The sequence below is a fragment of the Rhynchophorus ferrugineus genome, unplaced genomic scaffold (genome assembly GCF_030347505.1).
Source record: "Rhynchophorus ferrugineus isolate W39M unplaced genomic scaffold, kcgeb_rfMv2 rfM3, whole genome shotgun sequence".
Lineage (NCBI taxonomy): Eukaryota > Metazoa > Arthropoda > Insecta > Coleoptera > Curculionidae > Rhynchophorus > Rhynchophorus ferrugineus.
Genome location: NW_027472582.1, coordinates 74129040 through 74153030, shown reverse-complemented (window position 1 = coordinate 74153030; position 23991 = coordinate 74129040). Strand labels below are relative to the sequence as shown.

Sequence of the window (23991 nt, the reverse complement as noted above, 5' to 3'; positions counted from 1 at the left end):
AAAATTCCTTTTTATCTATTTTTCACTATAACAAAAGTTGCTTCACTCAAAATGCTCTAATTCACAAGCTAATGATCCCACATCTGTCAAATTTATACACGCATCTTTTGAGGATTAGGACTAACCAAAAAACATATGGATTTAATTCTAGTAGCGCCATCTATGTGTCAGACGGGGGACTTTCCAATTGACCTGTTATGGTTCGGTTGTTGAATCAATCAAGCTAAATCATAATAATCAATCCAGGCTCAGTTCTAGATATTGTATTTCAATTTACAAGAAAAGGAGCAGTTACTTAATGACTACTTTTCTATTACAGATGTTTCAAAACTCTCTCCATTTGGTTGCTCACCGCTCCAAGATGTTGAAAAGCCTGAACAACCCCCAAAATCCGTTCTCCATGGACAATCTGTTGGCGGGCGGCAAGTCCTCGCCCGAGATCGACCTGGAACGGCAGGAAGAGCTGGGCGACCGCGGCGGTTACAGTCCCAGCTTCGCCAAGCACGAGGACGACCTCAGCGACCACGTGTCCGAGGGACAGTTGTCGCCGAACGACAGGAGCGGCGGCGACCTACTCAGCAGGTTCAGCTGCCTGCGCGGACGATTATGTTCGAACTGCGGCCGCTTGGACTGTAATTACTTGCACTGCAGACTGAACAGTGAAAATTTGATTAAAGAGACGAAGCCGGTATTGAAATTCAGTGTTAGTGCAATTTTGGGCGACGAGAAGCGTGATGGTCAGAAGACGGAAGGTAAGTGGTCAATAATTATTGGATACAACCATCCAGTTACGTATGAGGTATACAATCTGTCAATTTAATTTTGAAATATAAATGCCACTAAAGGTATTGTCAGATGCAATCTGAAAACCACCTGTAATAACTTCAAAAATGTATCTTGAAACTCTTAATCACAGGCCAATCGATGCTCTTATTTCTTTGTTATTCCATCGTATTACTACATAGTATAAAACAAAGTCGCCTTTTCTGTCCCTATATCCCTATGTGCGCTTAAATCTTTAAAACTACGCAACGGATTTTGATGCGGTTTTTTTCAATAGATAGAGTGATTCAAGAGGAAGGTTTATATGTATAATACATGCATAATATACTAAGGCAACATTGCTAATTTTAGAGGTTTCTAACGTGATGTCGTAAATTAACCTATTTTTTTAGGCTTATTTAGCAATTAGCAAAAACGCTGCCTAACCCTACGAGTTAGATCAAATTAATGTACTACAGTATTGTACACCATAAAAAGGTCTACAAAAAAGTCCGCGATGGTATATGTTTATCTTTTAGGGATAACCCACATTAACCATTTTTATTGTTTACTTTTTACGTGAGAAAATGTTGTAATTATCGTGAGGCTTCTTTACTCTTGTCTACAGCTACAGCTACAATCGCAGTATCATCATCAAATGTAACCATCAAAATATTTTCCATTTGTGGTATATCACAAGTGTAGAGTCAATAAAGCATAGGTTCCAGTACACTTCCTTATAGTAGACCTACTTAGCTTCTTTTATTGTACAGTAAACTTCTTGTTTGACTATAAACATTCAGGTTGTAACGTATGATTGTAATAGTTCGGTGTGTTGTTTTGGTAACATTTTCTGTAGTTTGTAAACAAGGCCTTCATACCAAACCTTATTGAAAGCTTGTGCCACATCTAGGAATATAACTGAGCATAGTTTCTGAGAAGTTTTCCTGTTATTAAGTCACAGTCTGGTGATTTCTTCAGATTAATGTCAACTTTACTATTTTTGGTTATTTCTTTCGGCATGACTAGTTGACTCGACAAATTTTCACATTCTATATCCGGAAAATTATACTCAATGTCATATTCGTTTGGTTTGAATGGTTCTTCTTGTCAAGAAATGCTTCCTTTTTTTGTTGTTTATGGTGGTGAGCTGTGTAGACGTGATAGTTTTAGATATTTAGTGATTTTCCAGAGATAATCTGTTTCCTTGACATCTTTTAGATTACGCAGATAGTTATTTGTTAATTTTTCGACTGTCTTACATTTTCGGAACGGGCTCTTAAACAAGTATAGATACAAGGAAGACTATATCACTTGTTAGAAGCACTATTACCACTAGCAGATGCAGGTCATGAATTCTTACTTATTTTATGAGCAATCCGGATACGGAAACGGACGTTCTGTTTAAAATCCAACCTTTACATTAGTGAAAATGTTCAAAATAGCATTGGATCGGTTCTCATCTGACAGTCATAACATCGTCATCAGACAATCGACGATTCATTAATACTAAACAACTCAAGCAGAGTTCCTTCTCCATACACCCAAAACCGCCAACACCATGACACCAAACGATGATAAATTATCAAGCCACCGTCGACGCCGTTGATTTACAGCGAGACGGAGAAAAAGACCGAAAATGCGGCCGTTTCCCCCCTTCCGCCCGCGTTTTAAAAACGTCACAGCCAGCCCTGTCCGCTCAAAACCTTAGAAATAATTCGCATTAATTCAAAACCGGAGTCGGCAAACAGCCGGCGAATTGACATCGGGGGCGGCTGCGGGCCCGCCCGCCTATTTCCATTTTATTTTCTCCGCCGCCGCCGCCGCTGTAAAACAACCGCCCTCCGCGCCCCGCGGCGCATACGTTAAGCTCCCCCACGTCCAGGAAGAGATTGCGCCTTATGGAGAAGAATGGAAAACGCGATTATTCTCTACGCGGCGCGTTTTCGCGATTCGATGAAGCCGATATCGAGTAAATCAAGAATAACACGATGTCGATGGAAATCAAGTGCGTTAACAACTTATTCGCTGTTTTTCACACGCCAGTTTATTAATTGCCGTTCGAAAGTTTGGAAAAAATATGATAATTGAAAAGAAACGATAATCACTTCCTTCTCCTATATTTCTCTTTTTTTAATTTATTTATTATAACTAGTAATAGAAAAGACAATTAAATTTTATCTAGCGTTGGGAACTATCGACTGAAAACAGTTGAAACAGTCGATAGTCGCAAAACAGTCGATAGTCAAAAAACTAGCTAAAACTAGAAAATAGTAATTACTGTTCTCAGTCAAATGAACAGTTTTTTTTACATTTCGTGATGTCAGACGAAGATGTACGAACCCTTACCTGTATAAATTGTGAGAGAGAAAAGGACGGAGATAATTGCTTGGGGTAGTTAATTTTATATGTTGTTATATTTTTCAACGGTAGTATAAGCGAGACGGAGATATATACATTCCTTCACGAACTAACTTAAAAAAAAAGGAAAAAAGTAATTACTAAATACTACCTATATACAATTATTAATTTCTTTTTAAATGATGTAGAATTACTTTTATATTTGAATGTTATGTGGATCTGTAAAATGGAATGGAATTTTTCTATGGAATGGAATAATGCCCCAAAAATGTTTCTCATATTTTAATATGTTAATTGCTATTTTCAAATGATATATTATAATAAATATAGGCAATAAAATATAATTTAAACAAAACCTAAAAATTAAAGATTACAATGACCATAAATACTAAATAAAAATTAAACATACACTACTAACACTATTAACATACACACTTTATTTATCACTAGCGACCCGCCCCGGCTTCGCACGGGTGCAATGCTGATACTAAATTAAATACACTACAGAAAAAATATGAACGTTGTATATAAAAACATAGCGGCCCGCTCCGACTTTGCACGGGCATAAAATATATATGCCTATGTCACTCAATGAAAACATGATTAAAATCGATCCAGTATTTTTGGTTCATTTATTACTGCCCTTGGCCTGCACGCATTAAATTTGGAGTAAAACAATTCCTCTTCCCCTATACTTACTATGAAGATTTCCTGCTATCTTTGGAATATCTAAATTCGTACAATTTTTATTACATTACACATTTTTAAACGCAAATTTTAAATTTATAATATCTCCGAAAATATTTGTTTAATTTACATGCTGTAAGGAACCATATTGATCTATATTAATTGCACACTTTTTTAAGGTACTTAATTCGATAAGGATTAATGCCGTATTGCTTAAAATAGCTTCGTAAATAAGCCATTTTCTCACGTAAAATGTAAACAATAAAAATGGTTAATGTGGGTTATCCCTAAAAGATAAACATATACCATCGCGGACTTTTTTGTAGACCTTTTTATGGTGTACAATACTGTAGTACATTAATTTGATCTAACTCGTAGGGTTAGGCAGCGTTTTTGCTAATTGCTAGATAAGCCTAAAAAAATAGGTTAATTTACGACATCACGTTAGAAACCTCTAAAATTAGCAATGTTGCCTTAGTATATTATGCATGTATTATACATATAAACCTTCCTCTTGAATCACTCTATCTATTGAAAAAAACCGCATCAAAATCCGTTGCGTAGTTTTAAAGATTTAAGCGCACATAGAGATATAGGGACAGAAAAGGCGACTTTGTTTTATACTATGTAGTGATTGAACAGAAATATTTTTAACAAAAATCGAAAGAGAATCAAAATATTACTTATTATAGCTATAAAAACAGTCAAAAGTATTTTACTATTTATCATTCACAATTTTTAATTTTTTACCCTATTACGTTAACAATCTTGAAAAATATCGTTCCAAAATGCTGCTAAATTTATATACAATATATTGTTATTTACAAGCAAACTACCAAAAAAATCATAAAACTATACATATTACATATAGATTTATGTAAGCATAAATTGGGTACATTTTTGTCAAGGTCACGGCTAGGAGAACAGAACCAGAACGTTAAAAATCAGTCGAATGAAACTGGTAGAACCAAAAATAGTGACTAAAAGTACACAACTGGAACATTCGAGAGTAAAAAGTAACAAAATCAGTTGGACAGGAAACAGTCACTGGTAAAAAGTAGTAAAATCAGTCGAACCAAAAATAGCAACTGAAACAGTCGATAGTGAAAAGTAGTCAATTACTAAACAGTCGATAGTTCCCAACACTAGTATCAGACAACATTGTATCCCTTTTTATCTGAAATGAAATTAGAGAAGGAAAATATTCTTTTATCTGATCTTAAAATGAATATACAAATTAAAATAGGCTATACAATGAACGCCTTGTTCACTGTTATATTGACTGAACTATATTTACACGATATTGTAAAAAAGGGGAAAAATTATGGATTCCTTGTATCAGATTTTTACTTAATATATATATATATATATATATATATATATATATATATATATATAGAAACAGTCGATAGTTCCCAACACTAGTATCAGACAACATTGTATCCCGTTTTATCTGAAATGAAATTAGAGAAGGAAAATATTCTTTTATCTGATCTTAAAACGAATATACAAATTAAAATAGGCTACACAATGAACGCCCTGTTCACTGTTATATTGACTGAACTATATTTACACGATATTGTAAAAAAAGGGGAAAAATTATGGATTCTATTACCCAGCCTAGTTATTGGCGTAACTGGGATCATTTTCTTTGTCGAATTTTACACTCTTGCCTAAAACAAACAAAAATATTAAGGAATCACAAACATAAATTCACGACCGTGCCCCATCAGGATTCGAACCCGCGACTATCGCAACAGTAGGAGGACCGTCCCATCGCCTTTACCACTGCGCCACCAAGCCGGCAATATATATATATTTTAAATCGAATATTAATCTAACTAAAAAGAAATCGAAATATAATTATAAAATCGGATTTACGGAAAATCCTTTCTCACCAGACTTGGTACTGCGTGATTCTTGGCTATTTTTTTAGCTCTTTTTTCTCTTACCTTCGCTAGGGAACAGTTTCCCATAGATACCGATAAAATATCCGATACAGAACGATTCGAAAGCATTAAGCGTGTTTATGGTCCGGGGGGTCCTGTCACGTCGAATAAAGCCGAATTAAAACAGTCAGCGGAGAACGCCCATCGCACCTTAAAAAAACATCTCTCCGGCACGACACAATACCCATAAAAGTACATAAAAAAAGAGCAATCCCATTACAATATCGGGAGCCATAAAAACAGCACGCCCATTCGGGTCCCGGTCCATCCTTCGGGAGATTAGGCCGCGGCGCTGAATGGGCTCTTTGTTTGGTCGGTGGTATCCGTCGACAGATACCGGAATAATGGGATGTTTTTACAAGGTGTAGTAAACACGGATAGGGGTCCAAAAGTTTAATACTTTAAAATAACAGGCGGTCGGGGTGGTTGGCTTGACGGCGTCGAAGAAGATGGAAAAACACCGGGGACAATGAGCGGACGCGGAGGGATATTAGTAGCGAGTTGTTGCGATTGTTTCCGAGCAATTTGATTCTATGGCCGAACGTCGTTCGATGTTTATTTTGGTAAAGGAACAGAGAGCTATTGTTAACGGTTTATTAGAGGGTATCATAAAATTCATAAAAGAAACATGTGATGCGATCGTCTATGTTTCGGAGCTTTTCGCCCAGCAAGAACCAATAACTTATTTACGTTATTACGTTAAATATTATAATATAATACAATATATTTTACATCTATAAGTACTAATATTGAAAACCATATTTCCAGAATGTATTTGAAAAAAAGGTTTAAATATTCCGAAGTAAATGATAATTTTTTTAACTTTGTTTCCTTTTTTTTTATATATTTCTTATTAGTGTATAATTGGACACTATCCATATTATAACAGGTCAATTGAAAGGTCAGTTGAATTTTTATTCGACATAATTCCCTTCAAGGGTGATACACTAAGTGATTATAGCGACCCTCCAACTTTTCGATACCATTTTTTTTAATACGATTTGTCCTTTGCTTCAAAATAGGTCTCAGTTTCGTCGATCAGCTCTTCATTCGACGAAAATTTCTTCCCAGCGAGCACACTTTTGAGATCTGAGAACAAGAAATAGTCGCTGGGGCCCGGATCTGTAGAATGTGGTGGATGTGGAAGCAATTCGAAGCCTAAATCATGGAATTCTTCTAACACGGTGCATTGTCTTGGTGAAGCAGCACTTACTTTTTCTTCAAATACGGCCGTTATTCGCCGATTTCGTCCTTCAAACGCTCCAATAACGCTATGTAATAGTCGCTATTGATGGTCCTTCCTTTTTCAAGGTAGTCATTAAAAACTATTCCATGCGAATCTCAAAATACAGACGACATAACCTTGTCAGACGACTGTTGCGTTTTTCCACGCTTTGGAGCGGGTTCATCGTGGGCAATCTACTCGGATGAATGTCGATTGGACTTCGGAGTGAAATGATGGAGCCATGTTCCATCTATTGTTACATATCGACGCAAAAACTCGTGTTTATTACGCCTGATAATCTTCAAACACTGCTCCGAATCATCAACTCGTCGTTTGCACAGAGCTTTCTCATATCCATATATTCGTAAATGATATGATCTGCAAGTTCAGTTGATATCTTTAGAGTGTCTGCTATTTCATTAAATTTCAATTTACGGTCATTCAAAATCAATTTGTGGATTTTTTAAATGTTCTCGTCGGTAACAACCTCTTTTGAGCGTCCACTGCGGTGCTCATTTCACCACGTCTAAACTTAGCATACCAATCTTTGGTGGTTGATTTTCCTGGGACGTTTTTTTATCCATTTTTGCACAATAACAAAAGTTGGTTCACTCAAAATGGTATAATTCACAAACTAACGAAAAACATATGGATTTAATTCTAGTAGCGTCATCTATGTGTCAGGCGGGAGACATTTCAATTGACCTGTTAGATATAGAACCTAATTAATAACAATAAGTAAATAATGAAATTTCTCACTCATGACTCGCGACAAAATAAAATCCCAGCCAAATTATTACATAAAAACTGTCTCGGTTCTACATCACGACATTCTCACGAAACTCCGAACATATTTATTATTTCTCACCCCATTGTTTGTCTCTTTCTCGCCGTTTCCTCCACGTCCATCTCCCCGAAAATGAGAGCGCATCCCCCCGAAGTGTCAGAACGATGGCGCCGACGGCACCAAGGAGGAAATGACGTCACACACTCCGCCACCTCCGTCGAGTGTGCAGCGACGCCTGCAAAGTGTTTTCCCTCCCGGCTGTTCTCCCGTTTCACAACCAGAAAGGGTCCGATGTTTTTTTGGTCCAATTACTTTATATAGAGTATATAAAATATAGTATATTCAAAGTTTTTTTTTTAGTAATGCATCATGGATATTTGTGACGTCGAAACATTGCAACGTTGCCGCATCAACTCTGAATTTTAGTTTAGTTTGGCTTTGACATACAAAAAATTCTAATCTAAATGAAATAATTGAACAAAAATGTTTTCAAATATAATTTATTTTTACTAATATAATTTTTTTTCGACGAAATATCCATGACGCATTACTAAAAAAACTTTGAGTAAACTATATAATCATTTTTATCGTAGTTTTTCCAATATAATATTGGTGGACTTCAGTAGATTCGAATGAAAATACATCTGATTTTTTTAATCCAAAATCAAGCAAAACCTTTCTGCCTTTTTTTTGTAAATGCAATAAAACAAAAATTGAAAATAAAGTAGCCAAAAATTATTTGCGAAGCATTTTTGCCATCTGGAATCAAAATAAATTGAATTTCTATCCACGCAAAATTCGCAGCCTTTCCGCCAAATTATGAGTCGATTCAACGAACAGTGGAAGAGACAAAGATGGAAAGGAATGGTTTCGAGTGTGTGCCAATGGTTACTGTGATTGAGATGGAAAAAGACGAATCGGTTTTGTTTTGTCATAGGCGTGCAGATATATTTTTTCTTACAAATAAAAGGAATATAAAAATTAATTGGAGAACAGTCGTGTTGTAATGAATAGAAATATTTGACATATTTTTATATATATTTTGAATGATTTATTTCAAATTTTGTATTGAAAAAAGTGTTTGTTATAACTCACTGAAATACTAAAGGAAACTACTTTAATTAAAAAATGTAAATAACACAATAGAAAATAATGACATATTTCAAGAAATGTGTACAAATTATCTTTAATATATAATTACAAATAAAACAAAATACTTTTTTTAACAATGTGAAAACATGAATTAATTTTTCACTCACCAAATATTTTCAATTATTTTCTTTTAGTTTACAAATATGTTCTATTACAATTTCTATACCTAAGTGACATAATCGTGGTAATAACATTTTACAAAGCTACTAGCTTACTAATTTCAATGATTAATATGAATGTATGCCTTTCAAGGACTATTCAAAATGTTAATCAACCTAAAAGAGTACTTTCAATGTTACTTTTTAATATTGAAAACTCTTAATGGAACTTCTTTAAATGGAACAGTCGCATAAAATCAAACTCATAAGAAAAAAATAATTAAAGAAGCCCAACCTAACCTCTAATTTCAAACGTCACCAAGGTAGTAGGTTAGCTATAAACTTAGTTTAGAATATAATTAGTTAAAAATATAATATTTACCGTCAAACGTGACATAATTAACATTTAAATGTTATTAATATATTTTACAATGCATTGTGTTTTCTATATAAATTTTTATTAAGTATTGTCACTGTCAAATTCATGGCTATCCATGATTCAATGATAAAAGGTTAAATAACACGAGAGTTAATGGTTTTTGCATTAAGCAAGACATATTTTAGCTGATTTTTATTGTATATAATAAAATATTGTATAAAAAATAAAATATTTTGATAAGATAGGCCAAACTGAGAATTGAAATTTGAAGACATTTTGTAATAATTGTTGCCTAACTATCATAATAAAATCATGTTATATTTCAATTTCTAAATTAAGAAAATGTATACCGATATTTATACAACCAAACATACATCGAAAAACATTTAACTCTTGTAAATGAGTATTTATTATTAGTTTTAGGCATCATTAAAGTCGAATACCCAGTTAGGGGGCAGTTAATTATCATTAAATCGTATTTTCCTGTTTCCAGAGAGCCTGATCCACGTGACACCGCCCAGCCTGCTGGGATTATCGTCGTACCTGGGCAGTGGGGGTGGCACGGGGGGTGCCCACTCGCCGTCGATCGCCAAACCTGTTGCGAGCCGACCGCCCCATTTCAACCCCCATTTGCTGTTGGCCCACTGCCGGCCGCAGCCCTATTTAACAGGTGAGAGGAGCGCTCGCATCATTGACATCGGGGAAAATGCATCTCGTTTAACTGCAGTTTTTAGCGTAAAATCTCCCTGCTACTGTATGTTTATGTTTGTTTATAATGGTGTAAGTGTAGAACGTAAATTGGTAATTATTGAGAAGTACTTCAAATTAAGGGGGTGTTCCGGTATAGCAATTTGAAAAAATTAATTTTATTTATATGACGACAATCGAGAAGTCCGGCGCTACTAGAATTAAATCCATATGTTTTGTTTGAGTTAGCCCTAATCTTCAAGAGATGCGTGTATAAATTTGACAGCTGTCAGTCAACGAAATAGAATTCTATATTTGAATATTTGAATATCAAGTTACAATCCGACAAACATTCTAAACCAAAATTCTAAGTTAGTTCGGCAACATTGCGACGTACTGACGTCATACAATTTGATAGCGTGCATTGGTTGTTTTATTGGATAGGCCATAGTAAGAAAAACAAATGTAACTTAAACAGAACTTGATTGATAAAAGGAATAAATGCACAAAAATTTATGAAATAAAATGATAACATTTTTAAATTAAACACATAGGTACGAGTGACCTGGGAATAGTAATTAAAAGAATATTTATACAAAGTAATATGCTAAAAAATCATACTCTGCTCTAAATGCACGTCATAGATGACAGTATGGATTAGCAGTAGATTACCAAATTGACTTTACAAAAATGTAAAATTAATTTTATACTGGTAACTTTTCATTTTATCCTATTCAAAAAGAATCTGTAAAAATTTATTTGCATTAGTATAGTTCGACCCTGTTGTCAAATGTCTACAAAATTCTTCAAAACATTAGTAATAATAATTAGAAGTTACAATCCGACAAACATTTTAAACCAAAACTCTAAATTGATGCGGCAACATTGCGACGTACTGACGTCATATATTTTGATGGAGTGGCTTGGTTGTTTTATTGGATAGGTTATAGTAAGAAAAACAAATGTAACTTAAACAGAACTTGATTGTTAAAAGGAATAAATGCACAAAATTTATGAAATAAAATGATAACATTTTAAAATTAAACACACAGGTACGGGTGACCTAGGAATAGTAATTAAAAGAATATTTATACAAAGTAATATGCTAAAAAATCATACTCTACTCTAAATGCACGTCATAGATGACAATATGGATAGGCAGTAGATTACCAAATTGACTTTTTAAAAATGTAAAATTAATTTTATACTGGTAACTTTTCATTTTATCCTATTCAAAAAGAGTCTGTAAAAATTTATTTGCATTAGTATAGTTCGACCCTGTTGTCAAATGTCTACAAAATTCTTCAAAACATTAGTAATAATAATTAGAAGTTACAATCCGACAAACATTTTAAACCAAAACTCTAAATTGATGCGGCAACATTGCGACGTACTGACGTCATATATTTTGATGGAGTGGCTTGGTTGTTTTATTGGATAGGTTATAGTAAGAAAAACAAATGTAACTTAAACAGAACTTGATTGTTAAAAGGAATAAATGCACAAAATTTATGAAATAAAATGATAACATTTTAAAATTAAACACACAGGTACGGGTGACCTAGGAATAGTAATTAAAAGAATATTTATACAAAGTAATATGCTAAAAAATCATACTCTACTCTAAATGCACGTCATAGATGACAATATGGATAGGCAGTAGATTATCAAATTGACTTTTTAAAAATGTAAAATTAATTTTATACTGGTAACTTTTCATTTTATCCTATTCAAAAAGAATCTGTAAAAATTTATTTGCATTAGTATAGTTCGACCCTGTTGTCAAATGTCTACAAAATTCTTCAAAACATTAGTAATAATAATTAGAAGTTACAATCCGACAAACATTTTAAACCAAAACTCTAAATTGATGCGGCAACATTGCGACGTACTGACGTCATATATTTTGATGGAGTGGCTTGGTTGTTTTATTGGATAGGCCATAGTAAGAAAAACAAATGTAACTTAAACAGAACTTGATTGATAAAAGGAATAAATGCACAAAAATTTATGAAAGAAAATGATAATATTTTTAAATTAAACACACAGGTACGGGTGACCTAGGAATAGTAATTAAAAGAATATTTATACAAAGTAATATGCTAAAAAATCATACTCTACTCTAAATGCACGTCATAGATGACAATATGGATAGGCAGTAGATTACCAAATTGACTTTTTAAAAATGTAAAATTAATTTTATACTGGTAACTTTTCATTTTATCCTATTCAAAAAGAATCTGTAAAAATTTATTTGCATTAGTATAGTTCGACCCTGTTGTCAAATGTCTACAAAATTCTTCAAAACATTAGTAATAATAATTAGAAGTTACAATCCGACAAACATTTTAAACCAAAACTCTAAATTGATGCGGCAACATTGCGACGTACTGACGTCATATATTTTGATGGAGTGGCTTGGTTGTTTTATTGGATAGGTTATAGTAAGAAAAACAAATGTAACTTAAACAGAACTTGATTGTTAAAAGGAATAAATGCACAAAATTTATGAAATAAAATGATAACATTTTAAAATTAAACACACAGGTACGGGTGACCTAGGAATAGTAATTAAAAGAATATTTATACAAAGTAATATGCTAAAAAATCATACTCTATTCTAAATGCACGTCATAGATGACAATATGGATAGGCAGTAAATTACCAAATTGACTTTTTAAAAATGTAAAATTAATTTTATACTGGTAACTTTTCATTTTATCCTATTCAAAAAGAATCTGTAAAAATTTATTTGCATTAGTATTGTTCGACCCTGTTGTCAAATGTCTACAAAATTCTTCAAAACATTAGTAATAATAATTAGAAGTTACAATCCGACAAACATTTTAAACCAAAACTCTAAATTGATGCGGCAACATTGCGACGTACTGACGTCATATATTTTGATGGAGTGGCTTGGTCGTTTTATTGGATAGGCCATAGTAAGAAAAACAAATGTAACTTAAACAGAACTTGATTGATAAAAGGAATAAATGCACAAAATTTATGAAAGAAAATGATAATATTTTAAAATTAAACACACAGGTACGGGTGACCTAGGAATAGTAATTAAAAGAATATTTATACAAAGTAATATGCTAAAAAATCATACTCTACTCTAAATGCACGTCATAGATGACAATATGGATAGGCAGTAGATTACCAAATTGACTTTTTAAAAATGTAAAATTAATTTTATACTGGTAACTTTTCATTTTATCCTATTCAAAAAGAATCTGTAAAAATTTATTTGCATTAGTATTGTTCGACCCTGTTGTCAAATGTCTACAAAATTCTTCAAAACATTAGTAATAATAATTAGAAGTTACAATCCGACAAACATTTTAAACCAAAACTCTAAATTGATGCGGCAACATTGCGACGTACTGACGTCATATATTTTGATGGAGTGGCTTGGTTGTTTTATTGGATAGGTTATAGTAAGAAAAACAAATGTAACTTAAACAGAACTTGATTGTTAAAAGGAATAAATGCACAAAAATTTATGAAATAAAATGATAACATTTTAAAATTAAACACACAGGTACGGGTGACCTGGGAATAGTAATTAAAAGAATATTTATACAAAGTAATATGCTAAAAAATCATACTCTACTCTAAATGCACGTCATAGATGACAGTATGGATTGGCAGTAGATTACCAAATTGACTTTTTAAAAATGTAAAATTAATTTTATACTGGTAACTTTTCATTTTATCCTATTCAAAAAGAATCTGTAAAAATTTATTTGCATTAGTATAGTTCGACCCTGTTGTCAAATGTCTACAAAATTCTTCAAAACATTAGTAATAATAATTAGAAGTTACAATCCGACAAACATTTTAAACCAAAACTCTAAATTGATGCGGCAACATTGCGACGTACTGACGTCATATATTTTGATGGAGTGCCTTGGTTGTTTTATTGGATAGGTTATAGTAATAAAATCAAATGTAACTTAAACAAAACTTGATTGATAAAAATATGAAATATTTTGGAAATGATAATATTTTTTAAATTAAACATACTTTTTAATTTTCAGTCTCTACTCCTGTGTCCGGTGCTCAATCAACTGTGTTCCCATTGCCGGGAACTTTCCCCTGGGCGCACAGCGGACGAGGGAAACCCCGAAGAGGCATGATGCGACGGGCAGTCTTCAGCGATCTGCAACGAAAGGGACTCGAACGACGGTTCCAGATACAGAAATATATTAGCAAACCCGACCGGAAGAAATTGGCCGAGAAATTAGGACTGAAAGATAGCCAGGTACGACATAAAATATTACATGACGAACTGTGACATTCGAAACAAAAATTATTTCAGGAAATTAAACCTAACCCTAAATATTTAGTATCTCGTAACTATATTAAACAATTCTTTTTGCTATAAAATCCGAAGTCAAATATATTTTTATTTGGAAAATATTATTATGATAAAATATTATATGATGCAGTGAACTTTTTAAAATTCAATTCACACGAAAAAGGTATTAAAGCCCTTTAAACGTGACAACAGTAATAAATTTAAGAAATTCAACCTAACCTCAAATGTGAAACATCATATGACGAACTGTCAAATATATATTTAAGTTATTAAATATTATATTTCAGCATTATTATTAGAATATTTGGATTAGTAATTTCATGCATTTTTTTAATTAATTTTTTATTACATATACAGACCATTATAGTACACACCTTGCCCTTTCTACTATATTATATTTAGCACATATTATTATTTTCGAATTCATGGTTAAATATAATTTGCTGTTAAAAATACTAATTGCAAATCAACATGAAGAGTAGAATTCTTTTTGTTTGTTTTTAAATATAACTACGAAAACCTTTTTGTATGTATACAGCATAAAAACTATGCTTACATATCCTTATAACGGGTTGGCAAGAATGTATTGTCGGTTGCCTGCCTAATTCCTATATAAATGATTTTCCTCTTCCAATCTGTATTTTTTCTTCATTCGTATCTCTTCATTTGTCACTATTTTTTGATGCTGTTATATTTTAGGCATAAAGGTCTGAAGCTAGTCGCTGGCACATCACCAACTATTCGTTTAGAAAGTTCCTTCTAAATCTCTATGATAATTTGTTCCTTCTATGTAATATCTCTTAACAAATATGGAATAACAAATGAAGTAATAAATGTCTGTATATTAAAACAGAGAATGCATGAATAAAACAATTTTGAAATTGATATTTGACTTTTGCACCTATATTAAAGGATTGTATTTATATTCATTAAGTAATCTCTTGATTTTTCAAAACTTGGTGAAAATAGTTGATACAAGGTTCAAAGAATAAAAGGTCATTAGGTCACATATCGTATTGTATTAATCGTTAAACAGCTTAATATTTATCAGTGCCTTAAAATGTTTACAAAATTACCGTTAAAAATTCAAAATTTCTTCTATTTGTCCTACGTATTCCATTTTTAAGCGACTTCGAAAATAGAGGAGGTTCTATGTTCGACTGTATATTTTTTTTTAATGTATGTTCGCCGATTTCTCCATCAATTATGGACCGATTTTCAAAATTCTCTTTTTATTCCAAAGGGTACACTTCTGAGGTGGTCCCATTGGAACCAAGTTAGTACCAGATGAGGGAAGGGGGGAAATCGAAAGAAATCCTTAAATTTCAAAGACACATACAAAGTTTTCACATATTCTTTATCTAAAATAATCAGATATTTGGGTATAATGTTATATGAGCTGATGTGACTGAAATGAATTGGAAGTCGTTTGAAAGCGTGGGAAAATGCAGCTGTCGGCTGGCAAGATTCTGGCGTCTGTATTTTGGGATGCGCATGGAATAATTTTCATTGACTACCTTTTTTGTTTTTCCGAAAAAGGGATGACCATCAACAGTGGCTATTACATAGTGTTATTGAACCGTTTGAAGGACGAATTCGCCGAAAAACAGCCGTATTTGAAGAAAAGGAAAGTGCAGCTTCACCAATTTTTGCGTATGACAAAGCTCTGTGTACAGCGTGTCACAAGTCAGTGAAAACGATAGAAAAAATCCATGATTTAGGCTTCGAATTGTTTCCTCACCCACCGTATTCTCCAGATCTGGCCCCCAATGACTATTTCCTGTTATCGGGTCTCAAAAGAATGCTCGCTGGGAAGAAATTTTCGTCGAATGAAGAGGCGATCGCCGAAACTAAGACCTATTTTGAAGCAAAGGATAAATCGCACTGCAAAAATGGTATCGAAAAGTTGGAGGCTCTCTATGAAGGAATCATGTTGAATATAAAAAGAAATTTAAAAAAAAGTGTTCTACTATGGTAGGCTGGGGACTTTTCAATTGACCTGTTAGTTAGAAGTCAATAACACCAAAATGTACAGAAAAATCCTGATAACATTTATAATTAATATATAGAGTAGAAGATATTTGTTGCCAATCTCTACTCTACACAAACATATTCTACAAACGAAATAATATATTCTCTGTACAATCTCCGAGTTATAATTCGTCATATATACCGTTCAGGCCCATTCCCATCTCGACCTGTCTCTACATACGAAACGACAGACATAAAACGCACGGAATAGAGTCGGGGGCGCGGGGGGGAGCAAGGGGGCGGCGGCCCCTAATTCCGCGTAATACCCTGATAATCGACCGCAAAGCCTCGAAATTGTTTTCTCTCGGCTAATGTCTGCACTCTATTGATCCCTATCTGAGAGCTAAACGACGGGACCGGCAAAGAGGGCGCATATCATTTTGGAGAACGCGCCCTCTCCCTCCCCCCGCGCCGCCGCTGCCGCCCCCGTCACGTATTTGTTCTTTGAGACTCGTGCCGGTCGAATTATATTCGTTCTTGTGGATCGGAAATGTCGGGATCGGTTCGATTACGACTGCAGATTACGGAGTTGTAGGTCGGAGATAATCTTATGTACGGTTCAGTATAAATAATGGGTTGTTCGATACAAGATCACAAGAGAAGACCGGAAAACCACTTGTTAAAACTAGCGATCGCCCAATGGTTGAAATTCGACCACGATTTATTAAATTAATCATGCTCTTCGCTCGTAGAAAGAAAAAAACTAATACCAACACACCAGATTTGGTTTATTAACAAGCATTCAACAATTGACCAGGTCCTCAGAATAACAGATGTTATTGAAAGTCTACGAAACTAAAAAAGTATTCTCAGTTATATTCTTAGATGTAGCACAAGCCTTCGATACGATTTGACATGAAGGGCTTGTTCATAAACTAGAGAAAATGTTCAGAGTTAAACAAGAAGATGATTACTGTACAATAAAAGAAGCTAAAGCAGGTGTACCACAAGGAAGTCTGCTGGGGCCAATGCTTTATCTACTCTACTCTTGTGATATACCACACATGGAGAATATTACTACATTTGCTGATGATACTGCGATACTAGCTGTCGGAGACAATAGTGAAGAAGCCACACAAAAATTACAACAGGCTAGTGACAATATAAATAATTGGACACTTGGAAAATAAAAATTAACGAAAGTAAATCTGTGCAGTTCACCTACAGTCATTCCGTACCAGCACCAATAACATTAAATAATACTATCATTCCATATAGCAACAACGCTAAATATCTCAGAATGAATCTTGATACAAAACTTCGCTGGAAGGAACATATAAAGAAGAAAAGAAAATCACAATTATCAGTACATAATAAATTGCTATTATATAAGTAAATACCGAAACCTCTATGGACATACGGAGTTCAATTATGAGGATGTTATGCAAAAATTAACATAAACAAAATACAAATTTTTCAGAACAATGTCCTGAGAAGTATTGTGGGCGCACCTAAATATTACTACCTACATCCAGACCTTCAAATACCCACAGTCAGTCAAGAAATCAAAAGAATTGCAAGGGGGCATGAGGAAAGACTCCATTTTCATGAGAATATTGAAGTATTGCAACTTTTGGATACCACCCGAGCGGGATACAGACTCAAAAGAATCAAACCTTCTGATCTGGTGTAGTGTTGTGTAGTGAGGTGCATATAATAAAAAATACAGCAGTAACATGTATTAACATTATTTCATCAGAAACTGAGATAGGGCCGATGGGTTCTCCTAGCTATATACCTAGATTAAAGTTATCATAAAGACAAATTGTAGGTTTGTTGGAAACGACTAGTAATAATGCAATAATTAAATAATAAAAAAAAATGTTAATCTCATAACAGAGTTGTCTTGGGACCTCTCCTATATCTGCTCTATACTGCTGATATCCCAACAATTTGCCGGCGACACAGTTATCATGAAAAAAGGCATATCTCTGTCTAAGGCTGTAGCAAACGTACAAGTAGCAATCAACAAGATATACAAATGGACTACAGGATAGAAAATACAGCTTAATAACTCCAAATCTGTCCATGTTAATTTTGCGTTGCGACGAAATTACAAAAACCTAATGTCATTTGACGGATGCCCGATTCCTCAACCAGAATCAGCTAAATACCTCGGCATTCATCATAATGTTAATAACATGTTAGAAAAAAAAACAGAACAGATTAAACTCAGTGTCAAGCAACTATACTGGTTCGGAAGATGTTCTCAACTTGAAATAAAATCAGAGATTGGTTTATTAGTCAATCATAAAACCACTTCGAACCTATGGGGTGTAAATATGATGTTGGACTAAAACTTCAAACCAACTAGTAATCCGACGCACCCAAAACAGAATTCAACGTTTAATTATAATTGGTTATCGCTGCGTAACCAACGAAGAGCTACACGATGACCTTGGATTCAAATAGATATACGAAATGATCCAAAATTTCGCCCTGAAAGATGAAATGCCAAATCACAACAACGTGGAAGCAATACAACTACTGGATAACGCGATAACACAAGTGTTATCCAATATCACTCATCAAAACGCCAAAGAAAAATCTTGCTTTTTGCTTGCAGCCGTTTTTCCTTCTTCTGGGTCTTCCCAATCGAAGATAAATGCCTGAAAACAGTTAATTCGTCAACTGAGAAGCTACGTGAAAGTCCCCGGCCTACCGTAGTTAAGCATAATTTTTTGGCAAAATTAATTTTTTATTCAACATAATTCCCTTCATGGATGATACACTGATTATAGCGACCTTCCAACTTTCCGATGCCATTTTGTAGGCATCAGTTTCGGCGATCACCTCTTCATTCGACGAAAATTTCTTCCCAGCGAGCATTCTTTTGAGATCTGAGAACAGGAATTAGTCGATGGGGACCAGATCTGGAGAATACGATAGATGATGAAGCAATTCGAAGCCCAATTCATGGATTTTTGCCATCGTTTTCACCGACTTGTGACACGGTGCATTGTCTTGGTGAAACAGCATTTTCTTTTTCTTCAAATGCGATCGTTTTTCAGCGATTTCGTCCTTCTAACGGTCCATTAACGCTATGTAATAGTCACTGTTGATGGTCCTTCCTTTTTCAAGATAATCAATGAGAATTATTTCATGTGCATTCCAAAATCGTGTGCAGTCCACTCGGATGACTGTCGGTTGGACATCAGAATGAAATGATGGAGCCATGTTTCATCCATTATCACATATCCACACAAAAACTGGGGTTTATTACGCTTGATCATCTCCAAACACTGCTCCGAATCATCAACTCGTCGTTGTTTTTGGTCAGAAGTGAGCTCGCGCGGCACCCATTTTGCACAGAGCATTCTCATGCCCACATATTCGTGAATAATATGATGTACACGTTCAGTTGATATCTTTCGAGTGTTTGCTATTTCATTCAATTTCAATTTAGGGTCATTCAAAATCATTTTCGTCGGTAACAACCTTTTTTATTTTTATTTATTTATTTTTTTTTAAATTTGTATCCATTTTTTTCACAATAGCAAAAGTTGCTTCACTCAGAATGCTATAATTCACAAACATATGAACCGACAGCTGTCAAATTTATACACGCATCATTTGAGGGCTAGGGCTAACTGAAAAATGAATATGGATTTAATTCTAGTAGCGCCATCTATGTATCAGGCCAGGGACTTTTCAATTGACATAACAGAGTTAGTACGTTTACTGTACATATTACCGAATAATTTCATATATATTCTGGACACACATTCATATCTGTGCAAATAAATCTTTCACACCCCACAATAAAATTTCCTACAGTTATTCCAATGTTTACTTTTTTTCGTCAACTTTTATTGTCTAACACTATATATATTATATTATTTTTGCCATGAATGACCATTGGATATATTGGTCTCATTCTGAAATATTCATGTCTCATGTAAATACACAAACTGAAATAATAAATATTCCATGATTTTATTATAATGCTTTTAAAAATTGTATTATTTTATACCAATGCAATGCATTAGACCTCTGTGGTCTACTACTTAAATCCTATATTACCCAACAGTGTATGAAAGGATGTTCTACATCCCTCAAAGAGTTGCATATCTCCAAGCTTTCTATGGATACTTTTCCTACTAACAGTTTCCTCTGAAATAACTGTATTAAATAAAATTTAAACTCAAAAAACTACTCATTGTTTTTATACATTTCATATATTTGATTTATGATAGAGCTAACATCAAGTTGATCTTGATTCGTCTCTCGCTTCGTATGATATAATTCGGTTTATATAATATTTTTCGTTTTTTGAGATATTGAGTTTGTGACCGGTGTCTATACTATTAGTGCACGCTAGAAACATTTTCAATAAAAATCCTAACAAATTAATATTTAAGAGCAGAAATGTTTACCCCTCCAACGAATTTTACCGAAGGGGGGGCCTTCATTATCTCATTATTGTTTGAAGTAAATAATCGAAGACGTAATCTGTTCAATCAGAGTAAAAATAAGCAGCGATTCATCATTCGAGACGCATCAAAACAAGCAAAGCATTAAAACGTCTGCCTATTTATAGCTTGTAGTAATTATAATTAATATCTTGAAGAATTTCGTAGACATTTGACAACCTAACGGCTTTTATCAGACAGCATTCTGTCTCTTTTTTAACTAGAATAAAATGAGAAGAAAAGCATTGTCCGATTCTAAAGCGAATTTACAAATTGCGACAGGCAGTACATTAAACATCTTGATGACGTAAGTTCACTGTTATTTTGAATATACTATAAAACCGTTTTTTATGTAGAAAAATGCCAAATCTATCTATTTTAACGATCAGATTAGTTTGTTCATCAATTGCGTGCATGAATTCTGCGCGTTTTCCCCGATAATGTCATACTCAACCCTCATAACCGTGGCCGAACTCCATCATCAACCACTTATTTGCGGGAACACATCGAATGCAAAGTCGCCGAACTCGGCCTGGCCAAGATCGATCCCCGTACCGCCGGCGGGAGAGCTCCTTGCCGCCGCCCGCAGCCCCCTCCGATAATATAATTTATTTGACCGAAATCCCGGCGACTTCTGCCTCTGACATTTCTTTTATTCGCAACGATATAATCGGACCCAGCGATTTTACGGCAATTTACAAGTGTGTTTGTGATTTGTATACTAAACACAAAGTAATATATCTTGAGCCGTTTAGGGGTGCCGGGCCTACTATGGGTTGGGCCTAGGCCGTTGTCGCGGATTATCGAACGTGCATTTGAACAAGTTCATATTTTATTTATTGTCGCTATGGTTCGCTACTCTAGGCAGTTTTTCTTTTCCTTTTTTTTGCCGAGACCCGGATGCATTTTTAACGATTTTTCTTATTTTTAACTGGTATCTTTAACTGGACATTATATGACAATTAATTGGGAACTAAATATTAAGATTACTTGTTTTGTAACGTTATGCGATGAATAATAAGTCAGTATTACGTGATTATGTATCAAATGTGTCGGTAATTGCCTTCTGGTTTTTTACGCTAAAGAAAAATGTTATTTACAAGAGATAGTTGTTTCATTATTAATGAAATCTTACTTTAGATATGCTTACAACAATCTTGATTTATAAATTAATTTATTACTACTGTTCTTTTGTACTTGCATTAATACACAAGCAGATTTACCAGTAGCTGTAATGCTTCCTTGCAACTGCTGTGATTTAGCGACCTTATTTCATATTTTAAGGCGATATATTGGACCACTTCGTATAACCATTTGATTTCGAGGTCATCGTGCAGCTCTTCGTTGGTTACGTAGCGATAATCATAAAAAATAATCGCAGAACCTTTTTTTTTTGGGTGCGATGCATTATTAGTTGGTTTGATATGCTAGTGAAACCCCATATTTGCACCCCATATCTCCAAATTGGCTTTATGATTGACTAATAAAGCAATCTCTTTGATTTAGGTACAGTATCTTCCAACTAACCAGTACAGTTGCGTGACTTTGGGTCTAGTCTGCTCTGCTTTTTGTCTAATATAATGTTTCCAATTTCAATATCTATTCCGAGGTATTTAGCTCATTCTGCTTGAAGAATCGGGAATCTGTCAAGTGATATAAATAGGTTTTTGTCGATTCGTCACAACGAAAAATTTACATGGATAGATTTAGAGTTTTACGCTGTATTTTCCAGTCTCTAGTCCATTTGTAGGCCTTGACTACTACATGTACTTTTTCTACAGCCTTAGACAACGAAAATTCTTTTGCTATGATAACTATATCATCAGAAAATGGTCCAAGTACTGTTTCTTTTCTTGGTGGAATATCAGCAGTATAGAACAGATACAGGAGTAGTCCCGAGATACCACCCTGGGGAACTCCAGCTGAAATAAGTTTAAATGTTGAGAATGCCCATTCATGCGAGATTCTAAATTTCCTTTCGGAAAAATATGATCGCGGGCGGGCGGCAGTCGACAGTAATTCTGTGGTAGCAATTTGCTCTTTTTGTAGATTACCCCCAAATGCCATTTCTTTTCTTCGAATGCCTTTTTAAAAACCGCTGTTACTCTGTGATCGATTCAACATGTTTCAACAACAGTATGTTCAACAGAAATTAATGTTGATATCGCAGGCAGCAGTGAAATAGGCAAGTTTTGCCGGTTTGTTAGGCTTTTTAGGAATAATTATTCGAGGAACATTCCTGAACATGCTTCAGTCTCGAACGGACATTGAAAATGTCTGTGAACATGATTAAGACTTTTCGTGACAGCTCTTTCAATAATTTAGGTGAAATATCATCCATTGCAGCAGCCATTTTAGGATCGACATTGTTGTCAATATCTGTGGCAACTTCTATTGGATAAATCCGATTTACATCCACATTAAGTTGTATTAAAAAAGATTTTTATATATTGTAGATTTTACATCATTCAGTTAGAGTACGTCTACCTATTGTACAAAGCTCATATGTACAACAGCTGCAAAAAAGCCAAGCCAGAAAAAAATTGTCGTTAAGTTTTTCAATTCTCCTAGAAGAGGGAATTGTATTTAAGTAAACTAAGCAATCTTTTTTCCTCATCTATCTTGAACTGAGTTTTTCTTCCACCAAAATCCTAACTATTGGATAAACAAAACAGTAGTTAAGTAGTTAATCTTATTGTAACGTCTACAGTCATTGTACCAAGCTGATATGTGTACTACAATACTTACGTCATACATACGTCAAAATAACCGCAAATATGATGGATACTTAATTCTCACGAAAATTACGTCGTCGAAATGATACTGTTCTTCCCTCAGTAGTTATAGATTAATAGCTATGTCCTGTTTATTCTTTAATCGTGACTTTTCAAATAACCGCTCTGCAAATAACGAGGACAAAAGCCAGAAGTAGTTAGTCGTTATGTCAAGTTAACCAGTTAGTATATTCCACAACGGCCGGCGAACCCACATAGTAGGCGGTAAGAAACCGGATAATATACGGAATATCCGAATGGTATTTTTAAAGGGCCCGTAGATAGAGATGAAAAGCGAGAAGGAAGGAAGCGGGGCCGGTGGTGGGGGGAGGGGTGTAGCGCGCTAGGGCCCCGGCACCCCTC

General features: G+C 34.3%; 1 protein-coding gene across 1 annotated transcript in view; it reads left to right on the top strand.

Annotated features, from left to right (window-relative positions):
- The first annotated feature begins 319 nt into the window (after window positions 1-319).
- Window positions 320-23991, top strand: part of Dbx (homeobox protein Dbx) — a 31232-nt gene continuing 7560 nt past the window's right edge. Inside the window, exons 1-4 of the mRNA XM_076397780.1 lie at window positions 320-731; window positions 8618-8638; window positions 9894-10070; window positions 14131-14354. Coding sequence (XP_076253895.1) covers window positions 320-731; window positions 8618-8638; window positions 9894-10070; window positions 14131-14354 — 834 coding nt within the window. The remainder of the gene's footprint in view (window positions 732-8617; window positions 8639-9893; window positions 10071-14130; window positions 14355-23991) is intronic.